This window comes from Odontomachus brunneus, unplaced genomic scaffold, assembly GCF_010583005.1.
Source record: "Odontomachus brunneus isolate Ranch 3 - 2012 unplaced genomic scaffold, Obru_v1 Obru_scaffold_024, whole genome shotgun sequence".
In the NCBI taxonomy this organism is placed as follows: domain Eukaryota; kingdom Metazoa; phylum Arthropoda; class Insecta; order Hymenoptera; family Formicidae; genus Odontomachus; species Odontomachus brunneus.
The window spans coordinates 2576898-2599757 of record NW_022639474.1 but is presented as its reverse complement, the minus strand read 5'-3'; the positions used below and the strand labels follow the sequence as shown (position 1 = coordinate 2599757).

The 22860-nt window shown below is 44.0% G+C and overlaps 1 protein-coding gene across 16 annotated transcripts in view; it reads right to left on the bottom strand.

Moving 5' to 3' along the window:
• LOC116842298 (collagen alpha chain CG42342) overlaps positions 1-22860 on the bottom strand; it is a 294572-nt gene that overhangs the window by 19742 nt on the left and 251970 nt on the right. For 11 of the 16 annotated variants that reach the window (XM_032811294.1, XM_032811283.1, XM_032811282.1 and 8 more), the window contains 10 exons: positions 19895-19942; positions 18105-18228; positions 14760-14848; positions 13032-13121; positions 12903-12947; positions 12294-12320; positions 12109-12144; positions 10733-10837; positions 9220-9264; positions 7764-7826 (listed from right to left, as the gene is read on the bottom strand). In XM_032811294.1, coding sequence (XP_032667185.1) covers positions 7764-7826; positions 9220-9264; positions 10733-10837; positions 12109-12144; positions 12294-12320; positions 12903-12947; positions 13032-13121; positions 14760-14848; positions 18105-18228; positions 19895-19942 — 672 coding nt within the window. Of the gene's footprint in view, positions 1-7666; positions 7827-9219; positions 9265-10732; positions 10838-12108; positions 12145-12293; positions 12321-12902; positions 12948-13031; positions 13122-14759; positions 14849-18104; positions 18229-19894; positions 19943-22860 lie in introns of all 16 variants that reach the window. The other 5 variants (XM_032811285.1, XM_032811288.1, XM_032811279.1 and 2 more) reach the window with 4 other exon arrangements.

Here is a 22860-nt window from a genome sequence, read left to right as displayed (position 1 = left end):
TTCCTTATGTACTTACATTTACAGACATACACATACAAATGGCTATACAGGGCGCTTCCGACGGCCGCTCATCGACGAACTATTTGGGACGTCCCGAGACGCCCCGAACGAACGCTTCGCGAACGACGGATACTTTCGGCGTCGGGGATCTCATTAGCGAGGTATCGGCGCAGACGGCGCGCTATAAGACAGCAGCTCGGCATTAAAATGACCGTGGATAATCCCTCCTGGTCTCGCAGGATCGATAACTACGCGGGCGTTCTCATGTCGAAATCCTAATTCCGCCGATACCGAGAGATAACGAGGTAATTGCGAGCGGGGCCGAAGTGCCCGGACAAAAGGAGAGAGAGCCCGCCTTGGAGCGCACCAAGGAAATTCCGAGTGTTCGTCGATGGGGCATTGTGAGAAGCACCCCGTATATTTATATACAATAATCTCGGTTTACGCATCTCTGCGCGACTGCGTTTCTCGTACCGCCACGCATTCGTTTGTTCGTGTTTGTGTTCGTGTACTGTGTACGAATGTATGTATGTGTGGATGTGTGTGCGTATGTGAGCGTTTGTATGCTCGTGTGTGTGTGTGGAGAGATGCCGTACACTTTACACGCACAGGAATTGCCACCAAGTGGAGCCCGCCGATCCTCGACGAAGCTTCGTCCGCTCTCTCGCTCGTTCTCGCCCTCTCCTTCGTCCAGAGTTATCCTCTTAATCTTAATTATCTGCGTTCATTTATTCGGGGATGTATACACAAAAGAGTGAAGTGTTAGCGTCGTTTCGTCACACGATACATCGATTCCCCGACGGCGCCGGGAGCACCGCCGGCGTTATTCTACACTGTACATTCTTTCTCTCTCTCTCGCGATTTCTCTTCCTACTTCGTTCTGTCCATCGCGAGCGGATCAGATGGTTATCGATAATGGTGCGCAACGGATCGGCGCGGGAGTTGCTTTGGGCGATTCCAAACCTCGCGATCGGCAAGTCGAAAGCTTCACACCATTTCTCTCGATAGAATGACCTTCAATAGAAAAAGTTGGTAATTATGCAAGCTGACATGACCTTGACAACACATCTCAAGGTTATCGAAACCAGAGGATGATCCCTATCTCTGCACAATTACCAAAAAGTTCGTCGGTTTTCATAGCATATCGTTAATAATCAGCGACGCAAACAATTTGAGTCCTGGAGGATGAGAAATCGTTCAGTTCACCGAGTTTCAAGACTGAAAGATTAAAATTTCGATAATTCACAGATTAATTCCCTTCCTCCCCCTCCGAGCAGCTGCGCATCATCCGTCTGTCCTTCGCAAAGGAGTAATTAATACCCTCGGCATTTCCCTAGAACTTAAGATCGCCTTTGAAGATGCCTCGCTATCGACATCTCGTTGTACTTCGGATAAGAAGATTCTTCTTAGGCCAAGTTTACCCACCGGTAATTACCTCACATGTATCGATCGTAAGGATCGATTCTCGAGTCGGCGCGAAGATCGCAATTTGTGCTTAGGGTTTTCTTTCTCTTTTCTCTTCTCGGCGTATGCAAAATATTCTCTTTGAAGAAAAAGCCTACGGTGAATTCAGTTGTTTAGTTCGTCGCCGAGCAACGCGCCCGATGTCGAGGTTTACTGACTATCGCGAACGTTTAGGGGAGACCGGGGCCAGATAGCGTATTTTTTTGGAATTTGGAAGTTGTAACTTCGCAGGCAACCAATTGGCTGTAGTAATGCGAGAATGATCCAGCCGACATAAAGTACGTTTCGAGAAGAATGCAGGTGAAAATTTTATATGTGATTTAAGAAGTATAGATAGCACCTGAGATCTTAAATATTACAGAAGTTGAGTATGGTCAATTTCCCTTTCTTTAAGGATATTCATTGGATAAGCTTAAAAAAATGCAATTATTAAAGAGGAGGATAACAAGTAGAAAATAAGTTTTTATTGTTTAATTTTGTTTAGGCCATAACGCTCAGACTTTCTTTTTGTTTTATGTAGAAAGATGTATGTGAACTACGCATTGGTAAAACAAAAATTAAAAAATTAAAAAATCAATTTTCTCAATTGGATCATTCTTGCATAACTATGGCTAATTGTTATGATTGACTGTACACTTGGTTTCAATACGGCCCAAACATTTTTCTCAATATAGTTTGGTCATGGTCGATGGTTCAATGAAACTTGTTTTTGCGTGGAGGAAAGAAAGTTTGGTCGGATTAATCAAATTTCTGATGAATCCGAGCGATCCAAAAGTCACAAAAATTTTGTTCAAAGTAAACAGAAATCTTGATAATTTAGACTGAATTTTCTGATAACTTCAACCGGTATTTCTGGGTCGTTCATACTTGACCAGAAATTTAATTAACTCAATCAAACTTTCTTTTTCCGTACACTTAATTCTCTGTGAGAAAGAAATACTTGAAAATTTATTTGTGGAATATAAAATTTGTTCACAAAGAAATAAATTTTACAACCTACAAATAAATTCTCAAGTATTTCTTCTCCCCTTTCCCCTTCCAGTGCAGAAGTTAAGCTCTCTTATTGAACTATCGACTGCGTTATAAATTGTATCAAGAAAAGAAGGTTCAAACTGTATTAAAACTAGTTACAAAAATGGTAGAGACAGTGTACCGTACATTTGGAAACTTCATACACGTACACAATACACAAGAAAACCTCATTCTCTAACACGGAAAAAAGAAGATACGGTGCACATAATCAGAAACATTTAGTTGTGAGCAGCATCATCCTAGTTATCTTTGTGCGATGATAATGTGTATAGTTCATATGGCTCAGTTACATTGGCATATCAATTGCATCGATATGCTTGATGATTTAGTCGTGGCGACCAGAAATCGGTTGGGATAATGTTTGTACGGTCTGGTTGGAGCAACCAGATATCGTCATTGCTGCGACGCCAATGACTCTGTGGTTGTAAGCAATTGTTCTGCGGCTTGTAGCAACCACACGATTAGTTGTTCCATATTTTACTATCGAATCTGATTGGCACGACCAGATTAACGTGTGAGCCAAGCATACTGCTCTTTTCCGTGCACTGGAATAACACTTAAGTTTCTTCGTTCACATGGAGAGTATTAATTTCAAGAATGTACTTGACTTTTCATCAGAGTTTTTTCTCTATATTTTACCTGTGATCTTATTCCGACTTCGAAGAAACTTCAAGAGAGGTGTCTACGTTCTAAAAGGAACACTTTGCGACTTCGTTTCCACTGTCTCCCTCATGATAAATATGTAAACAATGGCCGACATGGCGCTGGGGCCAACTGGACCCGGTCTCAATCCCATGATTACACATACACACACACGTTAGACCGCGTCGCGCGAGTGCGCGGACGTTCGGTTAACTCGTCTACTTTATTATCGACAAAAGTGTCGTACCCGTGTTTCTGAGCTATGTCAAAGTTCCGCGGGCAAGTATCACGAACTATCAATAGCACGGTAGTGCACCCGACGGGGTCGTGGCGGAAAAGCCGAAACCAGACGGTATGAGAGAAAGAGAGGCGAATGCGCGCGCGCTCTCCTACTTGTTATTCGCGGCGGCTGGCCGCGGAAACGTTTTACTACTGTTCGAGCGAACGTGAAATTTCCTTGTGACCGATGTTCACGCGATACCAACGTTTCCCACGACTCTCATAAAAGGTCTCACCGAATGTAAGTGAGCGAACCGACATTTCCCCGCGCTCCCCCCCTCTCTCTTTCTTTCTTTCTCCCCATCTCTTTCTCTCTACCTCGCCACGCCTTGCCCGCTACTGCTGCTGCTGCTGCTGCTGCTGCTTCTTTATGCAAGCTTTATGCAAGCGCTGAGCGATGATTTAAAACGCGTCCAGCTGTTCCACGCGCGGGCACTAGAGAAAAGCCGCTGTAGCTTTTAGCGAATTTAATTATTAACCGACGCGTTCTCATCCTCTCATCGCGATTGTCCGGGGACACCGCGGCGTTACTAAGATTTCCCCGGTTCCCGCCGATAGAATCACATGAATTGACGCCGCTAGACAAGCAATAATTCTCGCGGCATACGTCGAAATTAATGAAACTTCCATTTTCATCTCGATACGTGCCGTGGAAAAAAATTACGCCCGTATTCTCGCTCTTTCTGTTGCAATTCTAATGCGATCGCAATGACCAAGAGTCTCGATTTTAATTCCACCCCGTTTCCTCTCTCTCTCTCTCTCTTTTCCTCCCTCTTTCTCTTTCTCTCGCTTTTCATTAATACATCTCCGACGTATAACCGTACGGAATTCTTGATGGTTCGTGAAATGCGGCTGGAATGCTATGAAGAAATGTAGAACGAAGAAGAATCGTGATAAATGGCTGGGTTATTATTAGGGCGCCGGCGATGCCGCGGGAACGAGCTTTCTCTAAAGTACAAACTGAGTGAATTATTCCCAGAAGAGGCATAATGGGAAACTGGATTTCGCCGGGCACAAGCCCGGGACAGGCTGAAAATCGCTTCTCAAGACCCGCCGAATTCATTTGCGACGCGGGGATACGCCGCGGGCCGCGGAGAGAGAAGCCCGCCGTTACCTAAAAGAAAGATCTCCCGATCCATTATATCTCCGCTTAAGTCGTTCGGCCAAATTCGCGATCCGAGGATGAAACGTCTGAAGCGGGGAGGAGAGATTCGCCCGTACAACTGCGCGAAATTCGCGATCAGAAAATGAGGTCGCGCGCTGTACTCCGGCGCACTACAAACATCGCGCGACAACAATCCGAGAAGCGCTCTACTCCACGTTCTATTCGGGGAAAGATCGAGGAGTCTTCCTCCTTCCCGGCCCCTACACTAATGTGACTCGCTCGGTGAGAATGGGATCGTGCGTCTTCTCGCGAGACACGCCGATAGAAAATTTAACGGGGGACGGCAAAGTCTGTCTTTCCTGCGCCTACTATAGTCTGAGCACGCGTTTGTGTGATCTCGTGGACCTGTTCTCGGTGTGAACGGCTGATTATCAGCCGACACGTAGAGTACGTTAAGAGGACGGATGGTAATACGTGAAACCCCGTCTATATAACTCGCGGACACGCAGGCCGCGATACCACAACCTAACCTAGGTTTCCTTTAATTATGGGCCAACCTTATCTTGTCCGCCCATATTTACTTTGCTATTATCAAATCAGTTTTTTTCTATTTCTTAACTGTAGTATTATTCCGGTTTCTCAAGGAAAACTCACGAAAAAGTATTTATGTTCTAAAAGGACCATTTTGTGACTTTGTATCCACTATTGCTCTCAAGATAAATGCTAAAGGAAAGGACACAAGCAACATATCTCTGGGACCATATAGTCTCGCCTAGTAGTCTTGCACGTGCGTTTGCCACCTGCGTCTTGCGTTCCGCGAGCTATGTGGACGGGACTTGACGTGCGATCGTGCGCGAGTTACGCGCAGACCGAGCAGGCAGTTTACTTCGAAAGTGGCGTAAAACCAAATCTGGAGAATCTGGTTAAAACAGCTGCGTGACGTCTGTCTCAGTTTTCTTCTCTTCTCTCCCTTCACTCGATTCGACTTACAATCGTGGCATTCATCGCTTTACGAAATCCGGCCCGAGTCTCTCGCGAGATGATCGGCCACGCGTCATCAAGTATACAAAGCGTCTTGGATTTACGGAGGAAAATAACTTCCGGAAAAGTATATTTCAGCAAATGTGAAACCGAGCATGCTGCGCCCGGCAGAATAACTTCAGAGTGACCTGATTGCGTAAAAATCTTTTTCTTAGAAAATCTCTTCTCTTCTCGAGAATTGAATTTCCTTTGGAGATCCTTCGGGGATAAGGTAAATGTTAAAAATTGAAAGAGCGCGACGACGTGGTGGTCGCCGTTGAGTTCAGGGTTGGGCGTTTACACGTGAATTGCTTTATGTTACAATGACCCTACATGTAGACAACGTAAACTATATATGAGGTGTCATCTACTACCGACTTGTGTTAAAAAATCAACGAAGAGAAGTTTATATTTTTATTTAAGTCCTTTGGATTCTCGACATAAATTTAAGAGTTATTTCCTAGCGTGCACATAATTCTCTGGTTACATTTTTTATCTTTAAAACTAAATCTACCAATCTGTTATGTAATAAAATGAATGAAAGTTTCATGCCATTTGTTCTCTCGAAATCTCTTTTAAACAGTACATTTATAATATATTTAACAATAAAATTATTAAATATATTATAAGTATAATGTTTAAAAGACAGAGTAATCAATTTAAAATAATATAACAAAAAATATATATAATCAAATCAATATAAATATATTCTTCCTAAATTTTTTTCTTCACGAATTGATACCCAAACCAAATACTGTCTCATAGTTTAATTACTTTTTTTATGTGTAGTTTAATGTAATTTGCAATATTCTATCTTGTCCGCATGAAAGAAAAAGACCGTGTACACATCACGCAGACAATACGAAAGCAATCCGCGTAGACATGATTTTCAGATTCGCGGCCCAGCCCTGATTGAATTCGCCAGAGAATTTACATACAAAAGAGTTCATCCAAGAATTTCCGAAAATAACCTTCGAGTCGCGTCCCTGTATACAATTTTATGTGTCAACACGCCAAACTGGCACGATTTCTTGCCGCGGCCGACATCGACGAGCCCCAATACCCTGGAAGACGTTCCCTCCGCGTTCGTTCTCCTGCAATCTTCGACGTTAGGCACCGGCGCGATTTTTCCTTTCCCGATCAAATCGCTGTCTCGTGCCTGTGAGAATGCTGTGACGAAATGACGAGATCGCAGGCTACAGGAAACACAGGTGTAGCCTCTTTACGTAACGCTTTGTCTTCGTGCGAGGCGACAACCAAGTCAGGCGCGCGCGAATAAATATATCGTCGGCGTCGAAAACTGCGCCTCTCAAACGTCGAAAAACATATGTCTCCTCCCTCCCTCCCTCCCTCCCTCCCTGTCTTTCTTTCCCTTCCTCCCAGAGAGCAGACGAGGTGCACACGCACGCTTCCGCGTTTCGATTGTAACACGGCGATATACAACTTCCCGACGCCGGGAAGGAAAATGCGCGCGCGACCTCGGCGTCCTCTCTATGTCGAGAGTCTCGGCTCCGGGGCGACATCGACGACGTTCGAGTCTCACGAAGCGAAGAAAAAGACGCCTTAACGTTGAGTACAACGTTAAAGTGTCTCGACGTTGAGTTCAACGATACATTGATCACTTTCTTTCTCTCTCTCTCTCTCGCTTCCTCCCTCCCTCCCTCCCTCTTTCTTTCCCTTTTTCGCTGGCAAGTGCATTAGTCGTCGATGGTTCGCGGCCGCTCCAGGAAACGGCGGATCCGCGGAGTCCAGCCGATCCTCCGGATCTCGACGCAGGCACGTCTCGCGATTACGGCCTATCGATCTAGCGCGATTAGCGGCACGCGGTCGCGCGACGGAAGCTGTGATATCTCTGTTTCCACGTCCTCGTCCGTTCGCCTCTCGAGTCTCTCTCTCTCTCTCTCTCTCTCTCTCTCTCTCTCCTTCCCCCCTTCTCTCCCTCTCTCCCTCTGCCCGGCGATGATGTGACTGCGCTCTTGTGTCGCACGTTCTCCTCCCTCCTGCCCTCGTCCTTTATGTACACGCAGAGACACGCGGGTAAGTACTCGAGAGGCAATCGAGAGGATTGCGCGAGGAACGGCGATGCGCCGCTGTGGCTCTCGCAGGCGCGATAAATAAACGCACTTTATCGGCTTATCAGCGAATTCCGCGGCGGCGGCGGCGGCGGCGGCGGCGACGCCAAGTAACGATGACGTTAGGAGCGGGAGGTCCGCGTTCTTACCATGGCGCCAGGTTTCCCGGAATCCCCGGGCTTTCCGGACTCTCCCCTCAGTCCCATGGGGCCCTGAAAGTAGATAGACAGACGTCCATCAGCAATGTCACGCCGGCTGTGTGCGGATACTGTCGGGATTGGTTGTTGGTGGACTGGTTTGGCGATCCCGCGCGCAGGGGTCTCGCGCGCGCAGGTGCTGGTCCCGCGCGCTTCTCTATTGCAGGACGATGCACGCACACAGAGCTCTAAGCTTGCGTTTTGTATCTGTTGTATCTCTCGTCATGCGGGGATCGTGTGTACCTGCCGTGTGTGCGTGTGTGGGCGTCGCGCGTACAACACCGCTCCCCGCTTTCTCTCTCTCTCTCTTTCTCGCGTACTTTGTTCTGGCGATAAAGTCCAATCTGTTAATTGTGTTACTCCGTGCCCCCCGCTTCTCTCTTTCCCTGTAGTAATACGCTACTGTCGGTTATACGTCCCGTCGAGTTCTCTATCTCATTGTTTCCTCTTCTCTACGATACATTCTACGATCGAATCTTATTGCACTCTTGAACTTTTTCCTCTACAGACTTCCTCTATCATCGACTGTTTGTTAAATTTGCTCGAGTTGTTCTGTATTCTCTAAGTTTCTTGGAGCGAAATTTCACTCGACAGGTACAGCGGCGACCGAGTCGCTTTGAGCGACTCGCCACTCATAAAGAACGAATTCTCCAGCCTGAACCCTCGAGGGGATATTTTCACTCGAAAGTGGAGAGAGAGTGCATTTAATATACAGTGGCTTGCAAAACGGTTTAGGCACAATCAAGTTAGAAGCTCACTAAACTGTCAAAATTGAGAGCCATTGTCGACGGACTGGCGCAATAATAATATAATTAACGATACAATTAAGAATAATAAATAATGATATTGATCATTATTATTAATTATAATGAATAATATGATTACTAGGAAAGCCTGTCGCACAGTGGCGATTCAATTTTGACAATTTGGCGAGCTCTCAACTCCATCGTGTCTAAACCGTTTTGCAATTCGCTGTACTCTACCATTACAGGAACATATTCATTTTAATCGACGGTAATATTCGCTCATATGGAGTCCGAATTCACTTTAAACTTGACTGAATCAAGCATTCACTCTGTTCCAATTTTTAGTGGAAATATCTTTACTATCGCTTCGAGTGAAAATACTGCAATTTTTCACTCGGTCTTAGTGAGATTCCACCTCAAGAAATTTAAAGAGCATAATCCCCGTGCTTGTGAGATCTACAGACGCGCGCGTCGAATTTTCCGACTGCAGATTTTCGAAAAAGCGGATCGGGCTTACCGAGAACAGTCAATCGGGGTGTTCGCTTTTGCATCGTTTGTCTCTGCGCGTCCCGTATCCGTGTTTAAAGCATGCTTAAGACTACGTGTGTATGTTTGTGTGCGTGTGTGTGTGTGTGTGTGTAATCTGGAGAGAAATTACGTACGGGCAGTCCCATCGGACCAGGATCCCCTTTGGCACCCTTTTCTCCCTGCAACGTAAAAAAGAAAGAGCGACGCGTGAGAACGAGAGTGTATCGTATGTGAAGGCGCGATCTCAAAGGTCTCCGCGTGAATAGCTTCACGCCTCGAGAGTCATCGCAAACGCGGCCTTTCGCGAAGGGTTCTTCCGCAGGGTGTCTCGAATAACTGGTAAGCGTACCTTAACGCGGCCTACTCTCATCTCGCTTCGTTTTGCAAACGGATAAAATCAGCATTTTGATATTTTTCTTTCCCACTAATAATTTATAATTTCAAGTCGTGCATGGAAAAGTCGTCTTCTGGTTGGAACCAGATATCTGGTGAAATGTGAACGAGGAAGAATTTCGATTGGAATTACCGGAATTCTGTACTCAAGTTAATAAGATTCTGATCAATCAAACAAGATTTCTGGTTAACCAAAACTCTGGTTTGATTAAAATTAAAGAACCTCGTTAACTTGGACAAGAATCTGGTAACTTTAAACGGAATATTGTCTCGTTCATATTTCACCAGATATTTGATCGGCTCGACCAAATCTTTTTTCTTGTGTGTATTCGACCATTAGGAGATATCAAAGATAACGAGTGCTCATTTTTCATCGGTTTTGCCGCTGTTTTTTTTTTATTACGCGCGTTGTTATTCTTTGTCGCTGCACAGGCGGCGCGAGTCGAAATTAATACAACGCAAAATAACGCTGCACTGAAAAAAAGTCTCGTAATAGTTAACAAATGTATTTGGTTGGAAATTTCTGCACGATATTTGGTAATTGATATATAAATACGGTGTTAAATATTTTGCTAAAATTATTTGTTAATGTTTACCAAATTATTTGAGAATATTCTCGTTCAGTTGAAACTTTTTTACCAAAGCATCTGATAACTATTATCTAGGCTTGATGGTTATTACAGAACCTTCTTTTCAGTATATTTGTCACTACGATTGTAAGCTGAACAAAAGTCTCGTAATAATTAACAAATGTATTTGGTTGGAAATTTCTGCACGATACTTGGTAATTGATATATAAATACGGTGATAAATATTTTGCTAAAATTATTTGTTAATATTTATCAAATTATTTGAGAATATTCTCGTTCAGTTGAAACTTTTTTACCAAAGCATCTGATAACTATTATCTAGGCTTGATGGTTATTACAGAACCTTCTTTTCAGTGTATTTGTCACTGCATAGTTGTAAGCTGCATAGTTTGTTCGATTTTTATGCTAATTTAACGGACACATACGCACAGATATACGTGCAAACGCGCGCAGAGCACGTCGGAACAAATGCACTTTGCAACAACGCGACGCGAGATGCAGCGACATGCCGCGAGAGAGATCGATTCATCGTTATTCAACGGTTATAGCCCCGGGGTAGGAATCAACATTCGTCTTCTGTCGCGGCGCGGGCGCTCGAGACTGCGCTTTTATCTATATTCTGTGCGGTATACGTGGATGCAATAGATAGATAATAGTTACTGACAGGATCGCCCTTGGCGCCATCGTGTCCTCTGTCACCCTTGATTCCGGGTGGACCTTGCAGTCCGGGAGTACCAGCGGGTCCCGGAGGTCCGGGCGGTCCCATTATCTACGCATCGAATAATACCGTCGGTTGAAATACCATCGCTTGCATCCGTCCGTCGAGAGGAATAAAAAGAAACGCGATCTATAACCTTGGTTGAAAACGAAAAAAAAAAGGAAACATCCCGGCGGATTTAATGGAATAATATTTGCTAAAACTCCCCGACGATGTAACCGTGCTCCGTGTGCAATTTTTCTTCTCTTTCTCTCTTTTTTTCGCCGTCGCCATAAAAATTCCATTTCAGATAAATGTACCGTAAAATCAGAAAATGAAAACAGATTTCGTTCGACAATATTTGTACCTTCGGGCAATTGCTTTATAATCTCCATAAACTGCCGTGCTGCAAAGGGTTACATAACTCTGCAAAACGAGCCCGTAACAAAGCGTAAAGTCGATGCCGCGGTGGCGCGACGCGAGCGAGAATTTCAAACCCGATCGAACGGAAAACGCACGAAAGCGAAGTGGTATTGTTTCCGAATTTCAATATTTTTTCGCTTCTTTTTTCCTCTTTTGCTCCTTTTTTTTTGTACATCAAACGTTTCCGCGCACATAGCGCGCAACTAACAGACACACGAGTATTGCCCGAAAAATGTAATCTCATTCTTAACTGAATCCTCTGAATCCTACAGAACTTTTATACACGGCTTTTATACAAGGCTTCAAGAGAATCCTTCGAAAACCAACAGGACAATATTCTACGCGCAATATTCTTAAAGTTAGAGGAATCTCGTCTTTTATCTACAGTTCAGGTCTTGCTTGTCGCGTCTTTCGTATAGCACATAAAAAGGCATTCTGCTTCAAGTAAGGTTGGGCGTTTACTAAGGTGACCAGATTTCCCGCTCTAGATCCGAGACACTTCATGAATATATTGAGGGAGGCGTAGAAAAAGTCACTACAAATTTTATATATATATATATATGTATGTGTGTATGTATATATATATATATATATATATATATATATATATATATACACATACATATACACACATAAAAATAATATTTTATTTATAAACATATGAAAAATAATTTAACTACATGAAACTCACGACACAAGCCCCTCCCCCTCCCTCTGAAGTAAACATGTTCCTCTTAACTCGAAAGAAAAAAAATTAGAATACCCAGTAAATTTCCAATTAATAGTCCACTTGATTAGAAAAGCAATACTCTTTCGGTCAAAGTTTTCGCTTAGAATTTGAGCACTGCAGGGAACAGTAGCTTGCAATTAGAGTTCCTCTTTTCTGAGTGATATAGATCGGTATTTGCGGGGCGACTTACCATTTCTCCGGCGTTCACCTCGAACGTGCCGTCTCCCTGCGAACAGACACGCGTTCGTCGTACGTTAATATTCGCGAGAAATGTATTCGCGCGTGCGTTCCTCCGCGATCGTGCGATCAGAAGAGAATGCACGATCGCAGACGAGTGCGGATATCATTCTCCCCCTCTCTCTTTCTTTTACATACCTGTCTTCGCCGGAGCTTTTTGTACTTCTACGGAGGGGAGGTCGGTGTCCCGCCATAAAAAGAAATTCATTTCATCGTGAGGTCCCGTTTAACACACTTCTCTGCATTGGAAACCGCAATTCCGTGCGTTCTCGCGATCGTGTGCCGATCGATCGCGGAGCCGCTGCACGACGAACGTACAATGGAATCGAGAAAGAGTACACAACGGCTACGCGGTCGACCGGAGGACGACGCGGCAGCTGCGTTCACCGAACGATCGCCCGTAACACATACGCTCATATTATTCCCTGATAATGGGGCCATACTTAAATTGATCCCATGCCGAATAAAATCACTTTCCGCGAGATCGCTTCGGCGAGATTTACGGTCATCGCGCGCGCTGTGCACGATGCGCTGAAGCGCGATATTAAAAACAAAAAAGAAGAGAAAAAAGAAGAGAGATAAAAAAAACGCGAAACGATAAAAATGCAAATGACATGCAAATAATGAGCGTTGCAAAAAATTTCTAGGAATGAATCGATCGTCAACGGCCACGTATAACGGCGGCGAGCGGCGGAATGCGATTCGGTGAACGCAACACATGTCGGCACATCTAACGTACGCACTCACCGATTCGCCTTTTTCTCCCTTCTCGCCTTTCAGCCCGGGATAGCCCTGTCAACAGGCGGAATCGCATAAGATCGAATGTTTATGGTAAGAAGGGTCATTGAGCAGCCGCGTTAGGGGCTCATTACGTACCGGCGGCCCAGGTAGACCCGGCGGTCCCATGAGTCCGGGAGGACCGATGTCGCCGTATTCGCCTTTTTCACCTTTAGGTCCGGATATTCCCTGAAGAGAGACAGACAAGCGCGACGTACGTAATATGTCATAGGTTCAGCACTCGTCGTTAACCGCGGCAAAACTGCCCATATTTCATACGCGGGTCGTTCGAAAAATACATGGCCTATACACTTTTTTCGTATCTTTCTTAATCTCTGAGATATCGAGCTATAAAGAGTTACGTGGGTCACCCTGTATATAAATTTAATGCATTTTGCGAACAGTTACGAGTTTACTGAACAGTTCCCATAAAGCATTCAAACATATCATTCGTATATTAGCATGTAAGAAAAACCGGGGTTAGATGATATAACTATTTTTCGAATAATATAACTTCTCAGGCAACCAATTGTTTTTGATCAGTAAGATTTCATTACGTTTGTAGCACACAAATTCGTTATACGCTATGCTAAATCCATATTTCTGCGTTTGTGGCGACGGAATTAATGTCTTCCATGCGATTTGCGTGCAATGACACTGACTGTGTTTGCGAAACTACATATCAATAATAGAAATAGTTAACTGAACATTATTAAAATATTAACTGAATATTAACTGATTCTGTTTAAGATTTTACTAAGGTTGCAGTGCTATACTTATAAGTACCAGTTATAGATACAGTAGTTATAACCAATTATATAGATATAGTATTTCAGTGGAGGATACACTGATACTTTAGAGAGTAATACATATCGGTGTATTTTATGAACTCAACGGTGAAGACATCCAATTTTCATTTAATATGACATATGATGATACATCGCAGATTTGCATAATTCTCTAATTGCAGGAAATCTCTTTGTATATTAAACATTAGTACGCTTTACATGCTCCAATTAAATTTAGCAACGCTCACAATATAACGTTGCGGTCGCGAAAACATGACCATGACAGAAATATTCAATTACCGATCCTCGGAACATCCAGCGAAATAGCTGGTGTGTAATATTCTCCGCTAATGTAATATTCTTCTCTAATTTCAAGAAAAAAAAAATATCAAATGTCACATGATGATGCGCGACATACTTTGCCAATTGGGAGTGCAGCACGCTATGATCTGACGTTAATTATGAAAGTATAATTGAGAATAATTTCTGAAAGAAAGAAATGTAAGTAACCTTTAAAAGGCACGATAAAGTTACAAGCACATAAGCAGCAAAGTGGAGTCATGATCTTTTTCAGCACAATACAAATTTTACGATGTTTATATCAAAGACAGATACTACACTGAAAAATATATTTTCTATACACAATAAAAAAATATTTTTACAATAAACAATTCTTTACATTAAGTTGCTGCTGAAAAAAATATTTGCATACAATAAAATATTTTGTACAAAAAATGAAAAAAATATTTCATACAATAAAATATTTTTATGAAATATTTTATACTTAAAAAGATTTGTTTCGTTAAACTATTGCTTACTCACCTTAATACAAATTTTAATATGCAGATGAGAAAGAAATGAATAAAAAAAAATATTTGGGTCGTACATGACTCCAACATTTTTTGTGTCAATTCTTTTTTCTTTTGCAAAAACACGGGGCGTAACGTTTCCTGAATATTACATCGGGAAATTACAGCGCGGGAGGAGAATTGGAAGGAGGAGATCTGGGGGAAACATTTCTCATTTGCGTTCTACTTACTGGTAATCCGGGAGGTCCTTGGATACCGGGTTCGCCCTCGGTTCCGTTGAGCCCGGTGATGCCCGGCGGTCCCATGTCTCCCTTGGGCCCTGAAAGCGAATTTGCCGGCCGTGAGCTGCCGCTTCGACGTTCGGAGCCGAAGTTAGATTAATTCGCGCGATCGATGACGCCCTCAGTCCCGTAGACGCGCGCACGTGGCTGCTGCCTCTGCTGTGCTTGCTCTGCCGCCCCCTCTCCCCCCCCCTTCCTCCCCCGGCCCTTCCCCGACCATCCTCCCATCGCTTACAACGGGGGTCCCGTCGCCCACTTCGACTTCCTTCGCCATCGTTTCTTCGCTCCCGACTTCTCATTTCGCCCGGAGCGCTTCTCCGTGCCGGGAATACTTCCGGCGTGTTTATCCCGTTCAAAAAATAGCTTACCCGAGAGAGACCCTCAGACACTCGATGTTTATTGTCCGGCACGGCGTATCGAGACCCTTTAAGTACACGAGGCGTCCCAGGCCATCCGTGTTTCCTCTTTCCGCGAAAACGAGCGGAAAGTGTGTCTCTGACTGATACATACACATACACTTTCTCATAAACATAAGGAACTAAAAATAAGTAAAAAAAAAGAATTTAAATGTTCTACTATTATTATAAGTAAATATAAAAGTAAAGAAGACATTTTTCAGCCAAATACCATTTGCTAACTAGGAATCGATACATCGAAACATTAGTATTAAAGACAATTAACAGTATTTTAGATTTTTCAAGATTTTCAAGAAACTTTATTTTTTACAATAAACTATTGAAATACTGATAATATGTTTGCTGTAAAATTACAAATATCTCTGCAAAAAACGCAAATATTTCTATATCGAGGGAATGTCAACATTATTTCCAAATAATGCTAAAAGCGAGATTGCTAATTTTGAAAATTTATAGTCGTCACATTCGACCTGTCATTTCGAGTTTTAACTTTTTTACCTCAAATTCATAATCAGCGACCCTGAAACCCCAATTTTGAAAAAACCTCACCGAGAAATAAAATGTATGGCTCAAAGGATCAACAAAATTTGATTCTTACGATAAAAACCTTTATGACAAATTTATATAAAATTACGAAATACTAGAAACAAACAACATTTACTTTGATAGAGTATGTATTTTTTTCTGTGCGTACTGTCAGAGTTAAATAAGTGTGATATGGTGAAATGTATTTGTCTGTCTGCGTTAATGATAAAAGAAAAAATGCGGCTGGCCAGCGACGCCGTTACCATCGACAGGAAGATCTCACGTGTCTGATGTATGAACAAGTCCGTGTGGTGTCGCTCATGACGCGATAGTCAGTGAAATATTGCCAATATATTAATACCTTCCGTGTGTGCTTTGAAGGACGTTACAGGAGATGTTCGTCGAATGACTGTCACACACGGGCAATCCCGTAACGTTTGTCACGAAAATGCGCGCAATAATAGCGATCGGCGTGTTGCACGAGAACGGTGATATAGTAAATATTGATCGTCTGACGGTCTCTTTGGGAAACAGAAAAACGTTTAATTAAATTTGCAATTCAATACGGTCGCTGATCCGTATTAAATTCCGCGCTGCGCGCCACTAACAAGCGCTGTCAACTTGAAGTTATTTTGAAAAAAAAAGAAGGAAAAAAGGACTTTCCACGGAAGACGAAGTTGGCGCGTTTTACACTCGCGAGGGGTTCGAGGAGGCAGGCCGCCACAAATTCTCTTCCCCCCTTCCCCCACCCCGGGGGGACGTCGATGACCAACGCGAGTGCGATTTCGAGTTTCCCGCGGGGATTTTTCGAGTCGTCGCGTCGTGTTACGCGTCTTCGGAGCTAGATCTTCGAAGCAACGTCCATTTCTGCACGCTTGTACAGTCCAAATAGTAGGCTCCTTTAATGGAATATTCGCGCATAAAATAACAAGATCCCGATTCATTCGTAAGCGATCACCTGCGAAAATATTCACGGGAAAGGATACGCGCGGAACCGCAACGGTCTGTTTTCTGAACGCGCGCGCTCGTTGCTAAATATGTGGCCGGTAGGACCGACTCTCGCCGAATTGAAATAATAACAATATTACGCGCGCGACCACACATCGTATGAAACAAATGAAGCTTAGAATCGGATTAATGCTGAACGCGTTGTCAGAACACAGCCCGTTGAGTCCAAATGGTAAGCGTTGCTACATGTAAACCAATTGCACGGCGGACACGCTCTCTCTTTCTCTTTCTCTCTCTCTCTCTCTCTCTCTCTCTCTCTCTCTCTCTCTCTCTCTCTCGGAAGCGGACTATAGATTTTAACGTTAACTCGCCTTACGTGAAACGTTGGGGGCAGATGAAATCCTTGCAAAAAATCCAACCACTCGAAATACTTGGGTCGTTCGAGAAGTACGTGGTCTAAAATCCGTATCAAACTATGGATTGGATTGGATTGAAATTTGACCAGTCAGAGCAAAGTTTACTAAACCTGAGATTGGTTTTCTTTATTCTGACTGGTTAAATTTCGATCCCTAATCCGAACTCTCCGTAGTCTGATAACACAGAGATAGTGCGAGCCTGGTCAGATTTGATTACCGATTTCACAGCCATCCGTCATTGGGTTAAGTGTGACGGTATAGAGCGAACTGTCGATTAGATCTTTGACAGTGAGTGCCAAAATGAATATTGCGAGCGACGAGTCCTGCGTTTGGTTACATCAGCAATGACCAAATTGAGTAGTTTTCATTGTTTCTCGCACCTTTCGGCACGATCTCGTCGCAATCTGACGGACTCTTAGCACCGATTTATAGCCGCCGATGAAACTGTAGAACGAATTGCGTAGCGGCTCTGCCACTTCATTCTAAAAACAAGAGAACTGTCGGAGCAACAACATTCACGGCGTTCGCTTTGGCGCACTAACAAAGACTAGACTCGATAGAGATCACTCTGTACCGTCGTACTTAACCTAATAAAGGAAGCTTTTGAAACACGGCAATCGGGATTCGGCGAAATTCGTGCTACTTCTGTATCGGGCCACGTGCTTTTTCGAGAGAGACCCTTGTACAGTTAACAGCTTAAGCGGCTGCCGAGGGCGGGATGCTCTCTCGCGAAATGCGATGATCGCCAGCAGTCGCGAACAAAGAGTCCAACGAATCCGAGCCGTGGTTTTCGTACTTTCCGTGGGAATGCGGGGGGGCGGGAGGGCGCGTGACCGAAAGCACGGGGGACGTGAAAACGCGAACAGGGCTCGGCAGCCCGAACGACTCCAAGTTCTGACCGAGACGGGAGAGGGCGGACGCGATCGTTTCTCGGCGCTTATCCCTCGCTCTTCTCTCGGCGGATTTCCGAGTGACTCGTGGCAATCTACCTGGTGTACCTACGTCTCCCTTGGCGCCTTTTTCGCCCCGGTAACCCCGTTCGCCGGGCTCACCCTTCGGACCCGACAGGCCGGGGGCCCTCGCCAAAGTCACACCGCTCTCACCCTTGAAACCCTACAATGACACTGCAAGGTCAGTTCCAACCAGGTCCTCCATGTGCGCTGTTAATTTTGTTTACTTTTTTTTTTCGTTTGCTTTACTTTTTGCTTCTTTTCTCTTGCTTCTACGACGAAGCTCTAGTCTGTCTTCTTTCGCGTTAGATGGGACGGAGAGGAGGAGGGGATGGTTTTTTTTTCTCGAGATCTACGTCGGTGATGTCGGCCGATCTTGGCATCGTGCGCAGCCACCAATGTCGGGCACATTGGTCGATGAGAATTTTCTTTAACGAAAATAATCGGCAGATCTATCGTCAATATTAAGAGCAGCCGTCGTATATAGGGTGAGTCAATATAGCTATTGCCACTTTGAGTATCTTCGAAATAAAAAAAACAAAGATAATCTCAAGATCCTCGAAGCTACTTCTCCCAGAAAATAAAGCTTAATAACCATAAGGAGCTTTTTTCTGAGTAGAATAGCTTAAAAAATCTGAAGACCACTTTTGTTTCTTGCTTCAAAGAATCATTCGAGGTGGCAATAATTGTTGACTCATCTTGTCTGTAACTACGAGTAATTCGACCGACTGATGAAAATAATTATAAATCAGTGTATCAATAAAGTTTGATTAATAATTAGTTTCATCAATCTATGAAATTACTTGTAATTTTATATATGACGATTGATCAATTTACATTATCGATTCGCTGATTATTTTGGTGAAGGAACATCTTAATTGATTAATGTCCCCTCAAAGATTTTAGAGTTAGTATGTAATGTTAATTCGCGTGCAATGGATCATTGGACTTGAATGTCCGTCCTTTGACTGAGCTGGACCTTTGTGCCTCAGATGCCAAGATCGGCCAGCTACTTTGCACTACACAATTAAACACACATGATGATCTACACAAATATCAGTTTGCTTTGTGACGTAGACAACGACTACTAATATTCATGCGAGTCACGACTAAGGAGGATTCGTTAGTGGGCTCAAATTTAGTAGAAAATTGGGAAATACTAATGTCTCTCTCTTTCTCTTTCGTGCTTCGTGAGATGTAATTTATAGTTTTCTCTCACGATTATATAGCCAATCTATAAGTAAGAATCTTTTTGTTGTTCTTGTCAAAATGTAAAAAAAAAATATATATATAATACTAATTATGAATTTGTTAGGAACTGATAATTTTGTATATTTTATGCGACGACAAAAGCGCACTCAATTTAAATCAAACATGAAAGTGTGCAATATACTTCGCGATGTAATTTACTGAAACTCTCGAGAGAATTATTTCATAATAATTTTCGGTGTTTGCAGTAATTCGTACGTTAATAAAATTCACGTTAATAAATGAAATAAAACAGACAAATCGAATGGATGAATTTTATCCGAGAAATTTAGTCTCTTCTCTCTTTCTCTCTCTCTTTATTAGATTCATTAATTGCAATTAAAATGTCCGTCGACCTGGAAAATGCTCTGTGCGCGGAAGAGGAAGAGAGAGAGAAAGAGAGAATGAGAGGGACGGACGCGAATGAAGGACTGGATACATAGACAGAGAGAAAAAAAGTATCATAGTATTAAATAAAAAAAAGTAGACGCGAATTAATATCGCGAGTGAACGAGCGTGATAGAGACGACATGAACGCGACAGAGTAAGCTACATACTTTTGACAGATCTTGAATACTTACGCGATAGGCCGCAGGCTTGCGATCGCCGGTCGATAGGGTTGCGAGAGCCTCAACAACAACAAGCCGGGGTAGTAGTGGTTATTAGTGATTAGTGAATCGAACCGACACACGGGGGAGAAGTAGTGGGGTGTTACTCGCTACATAAACACAAATTAGTTACACAAGCTACGTACACTACACGCCGAGAGGATCACTACTGACTAACTGTACACACGTCAAAAGCGATCGATATTGTCCCCGTCATCCCTGAAGGGACAGCGGTTATAATATGAGTGGATCTACAGGGTGGCTCACGGGTCAACCGAGAAACTGTACGGAATTCTCTGGCGAGTCCGGAGACCCGTCGTTCCTTCGCAACAATGTTGATGAGAGCCGACACTTTCTGCGCCTCTTCGAACTCTCCGCGTCTCAACTTTCTTGCCAAGGAAGTCCCAGATTGGACCTCTGTCCGCGTCAAGTCGACCTAAAATTAGCATATAGCCAAACGAGCATGTAAGTGAATAGAACAGAAGCCAAAGTTCTTCGTTATTCACTCGTATTCTTCCAGAGATAATTCGCGTGGAAACATTTCCGTCAGAGAAAACCCCGAGTCGAAATTTTGACATCAATATTCCATTCCACGCCTATTTTGACACTCTGAGGTCGGCATCAACTTCCTTGGATTCTATCTGACTTACCAACCTGGCTGAGGGATCCTCTTTAGAACTTGCAAATGGCATTCTACAATGTACTCTTTGCTTCCTGTTCCTTGTTCTTTGTCTTTTTCTGGCTTAAGACTTAAGATTTGAGTCAGAAGGAGTTAAAGAAATAGGAAGCGAAGGACACATTGTAGATCAAGCTTTACAGACGCTAAATAGGATTTGGGCTTCTATGTGTTAAACTTATATCCATCTCTCAGATATACTAAAATCAAAAAGTTCAAATCGGGCCGAAACTTTGACTCGGGGCCGACTCTAAATTGCTCAAGAATTCACTTTCAAGACGTTTCCCGGTAGACTCAGCGCACCCTGTACACACGTCAGCTGTAGTTAGGTACACACTTGGCCACGGCTTTGCAATCGGGACGCACGCACGCATGCACGCACGCACGCACGCACGCACGGCATCCGGACAAGTCCGCTTCTCGTTAGAGACGCAAATCGAGCGGACGAGCAAAATTGCGAGTGAGCTCTCCGCGGTCGAACAGTGAATTTGCCAGTTCGCTGCGCCGAAGTGAGCGTCGCCGAGCTGGCGCACGTATCTCCGTGAGAGTTTACATCGTCAGCCGTCGACGGAACGACGACGCCGGAAGTTGCAGGGATAATTTTCAGTGCTCGCGCGCGCGTCACAAGGCTACGCGCGTTTAATTCCGCTTCCCGCGCAGCGAATTATTCCGCGACGCTCCGTAATCGGCAGTGGATAGTGCGACGGCTTTTAATCCCGAGGAGATGCACTTGTCGCGAGAGATCTCGCGGGGAAGAGCGCTTCGCAGCTTCGGAAAATCAGAGGAAGTATATCCGTCTTCTTTCATCTTACGCGCGCCCAGGAGGCAATTAAATAACGGGCTCCGCGCCGTGCGTTCATTTGATCGCGCTCTAATTCAATTTATTCCCGGGTATCGCGCGCATGTCTCCCCGTCAGCGGACGTGAAATTCGCGAGGAGATATTTTCCTCTTACTCGTTACTTCGAGCTCCCGTTGTTTTGAACGTTACGCATGGCGTAAAATTCAAGCATTAAAAGCACCTCGGTTTTAATCGCTTGTCGTCCCGCCGCGAGCGGCTCGATGTAAATACGCGAAAATAAAACGCGCAGGATCACGTGGAATTTAATAATTTGCAAATGGAATAGAGCGTGCTGTTCTTTTGTAAATATACTGAAAATGATGTTTGCAAGAAACACACGTTCGTGCGTTTAATAACCATCAAAGTGAATCCCGTTGAAAAATTAATATCGCGCTGATACATATCAAATTACCGGGAAACCCAAGTGTCGTAAATAATAAGTGTCGATAATTTATTATAGAAATATAATTTTTGCTGCACAAGCAAAAATTTCGCTCTGCCGACTCGCATCTCATTTTCAGAAGCTTAATTTGTATGTGTGTGTGTGTGTATGACTGCAATTAAAAAATTGGACCGGTTCGTTTCATACAAATTACCTTTTACAGGGCAAAACTTTTTTTAAAGATGATGACTATTACAAGTTCACATAATGTATCTAGATACACGACAAATGTATAAAACATAAGAAACCTTCTAATACTTATTGTGATTATTGCTTGGCAAAAAATCGATCGCGATCCATTCAGGGGAAGCGCTCAGTCATTCGGATTTTGTGGTCAATATTTCACGATTTCGCTAACATGAATTTGATGGGCTTCCAATTTCACGTCAGGAAAATCGCGTGGGAACCGTTTTGCAAACGAGTGTACATGCGAAAAAAGGATCATGGGTCCGATATGACAGCACTTGTCCGTCGTACATCGCCAAGCGCATCAGACTGCTCGGTTTCTCGCCCAAGTATAGATCGACATCAGCGCAGCTTGTTCGATTATCGCGATCGTGGGATCGACTGCGAGACAACGGGCTCGGGGGTGCGCGCGTGGCGCCGTTTGCATTAGCCGTGGCCGAGAGTTAACGATCGCTCGGCAGATCTACGAGTATACTTACAGTGGACCCGAAAGAGTACAGTCACGCCAAGCTCTTAGGCGCGGTTACGGGGTGTTAGGCGCGTAGGCGTGTAATTCGGCTGGAAGGAGAGCTTAAGCTCCGCCACCCTCTGCTTGCTTGCTTGCTTGCTTGCTTGCTTGCTTGCTCGCCAGCCCGGGTTCACAGTCTGCTCTTGCGAGCCCGATGGGTAGTGCTGCGTGCGCGAGTGTGGAGACGAATCTACGTGGACGCGCGAATCTCGACGTCCGCGCGCGGACGACGGGGGCTGGGGGTTGGGGGAGTAAAGTCGAAAGAGTTAGGATTAGAGGGGCTGAGAA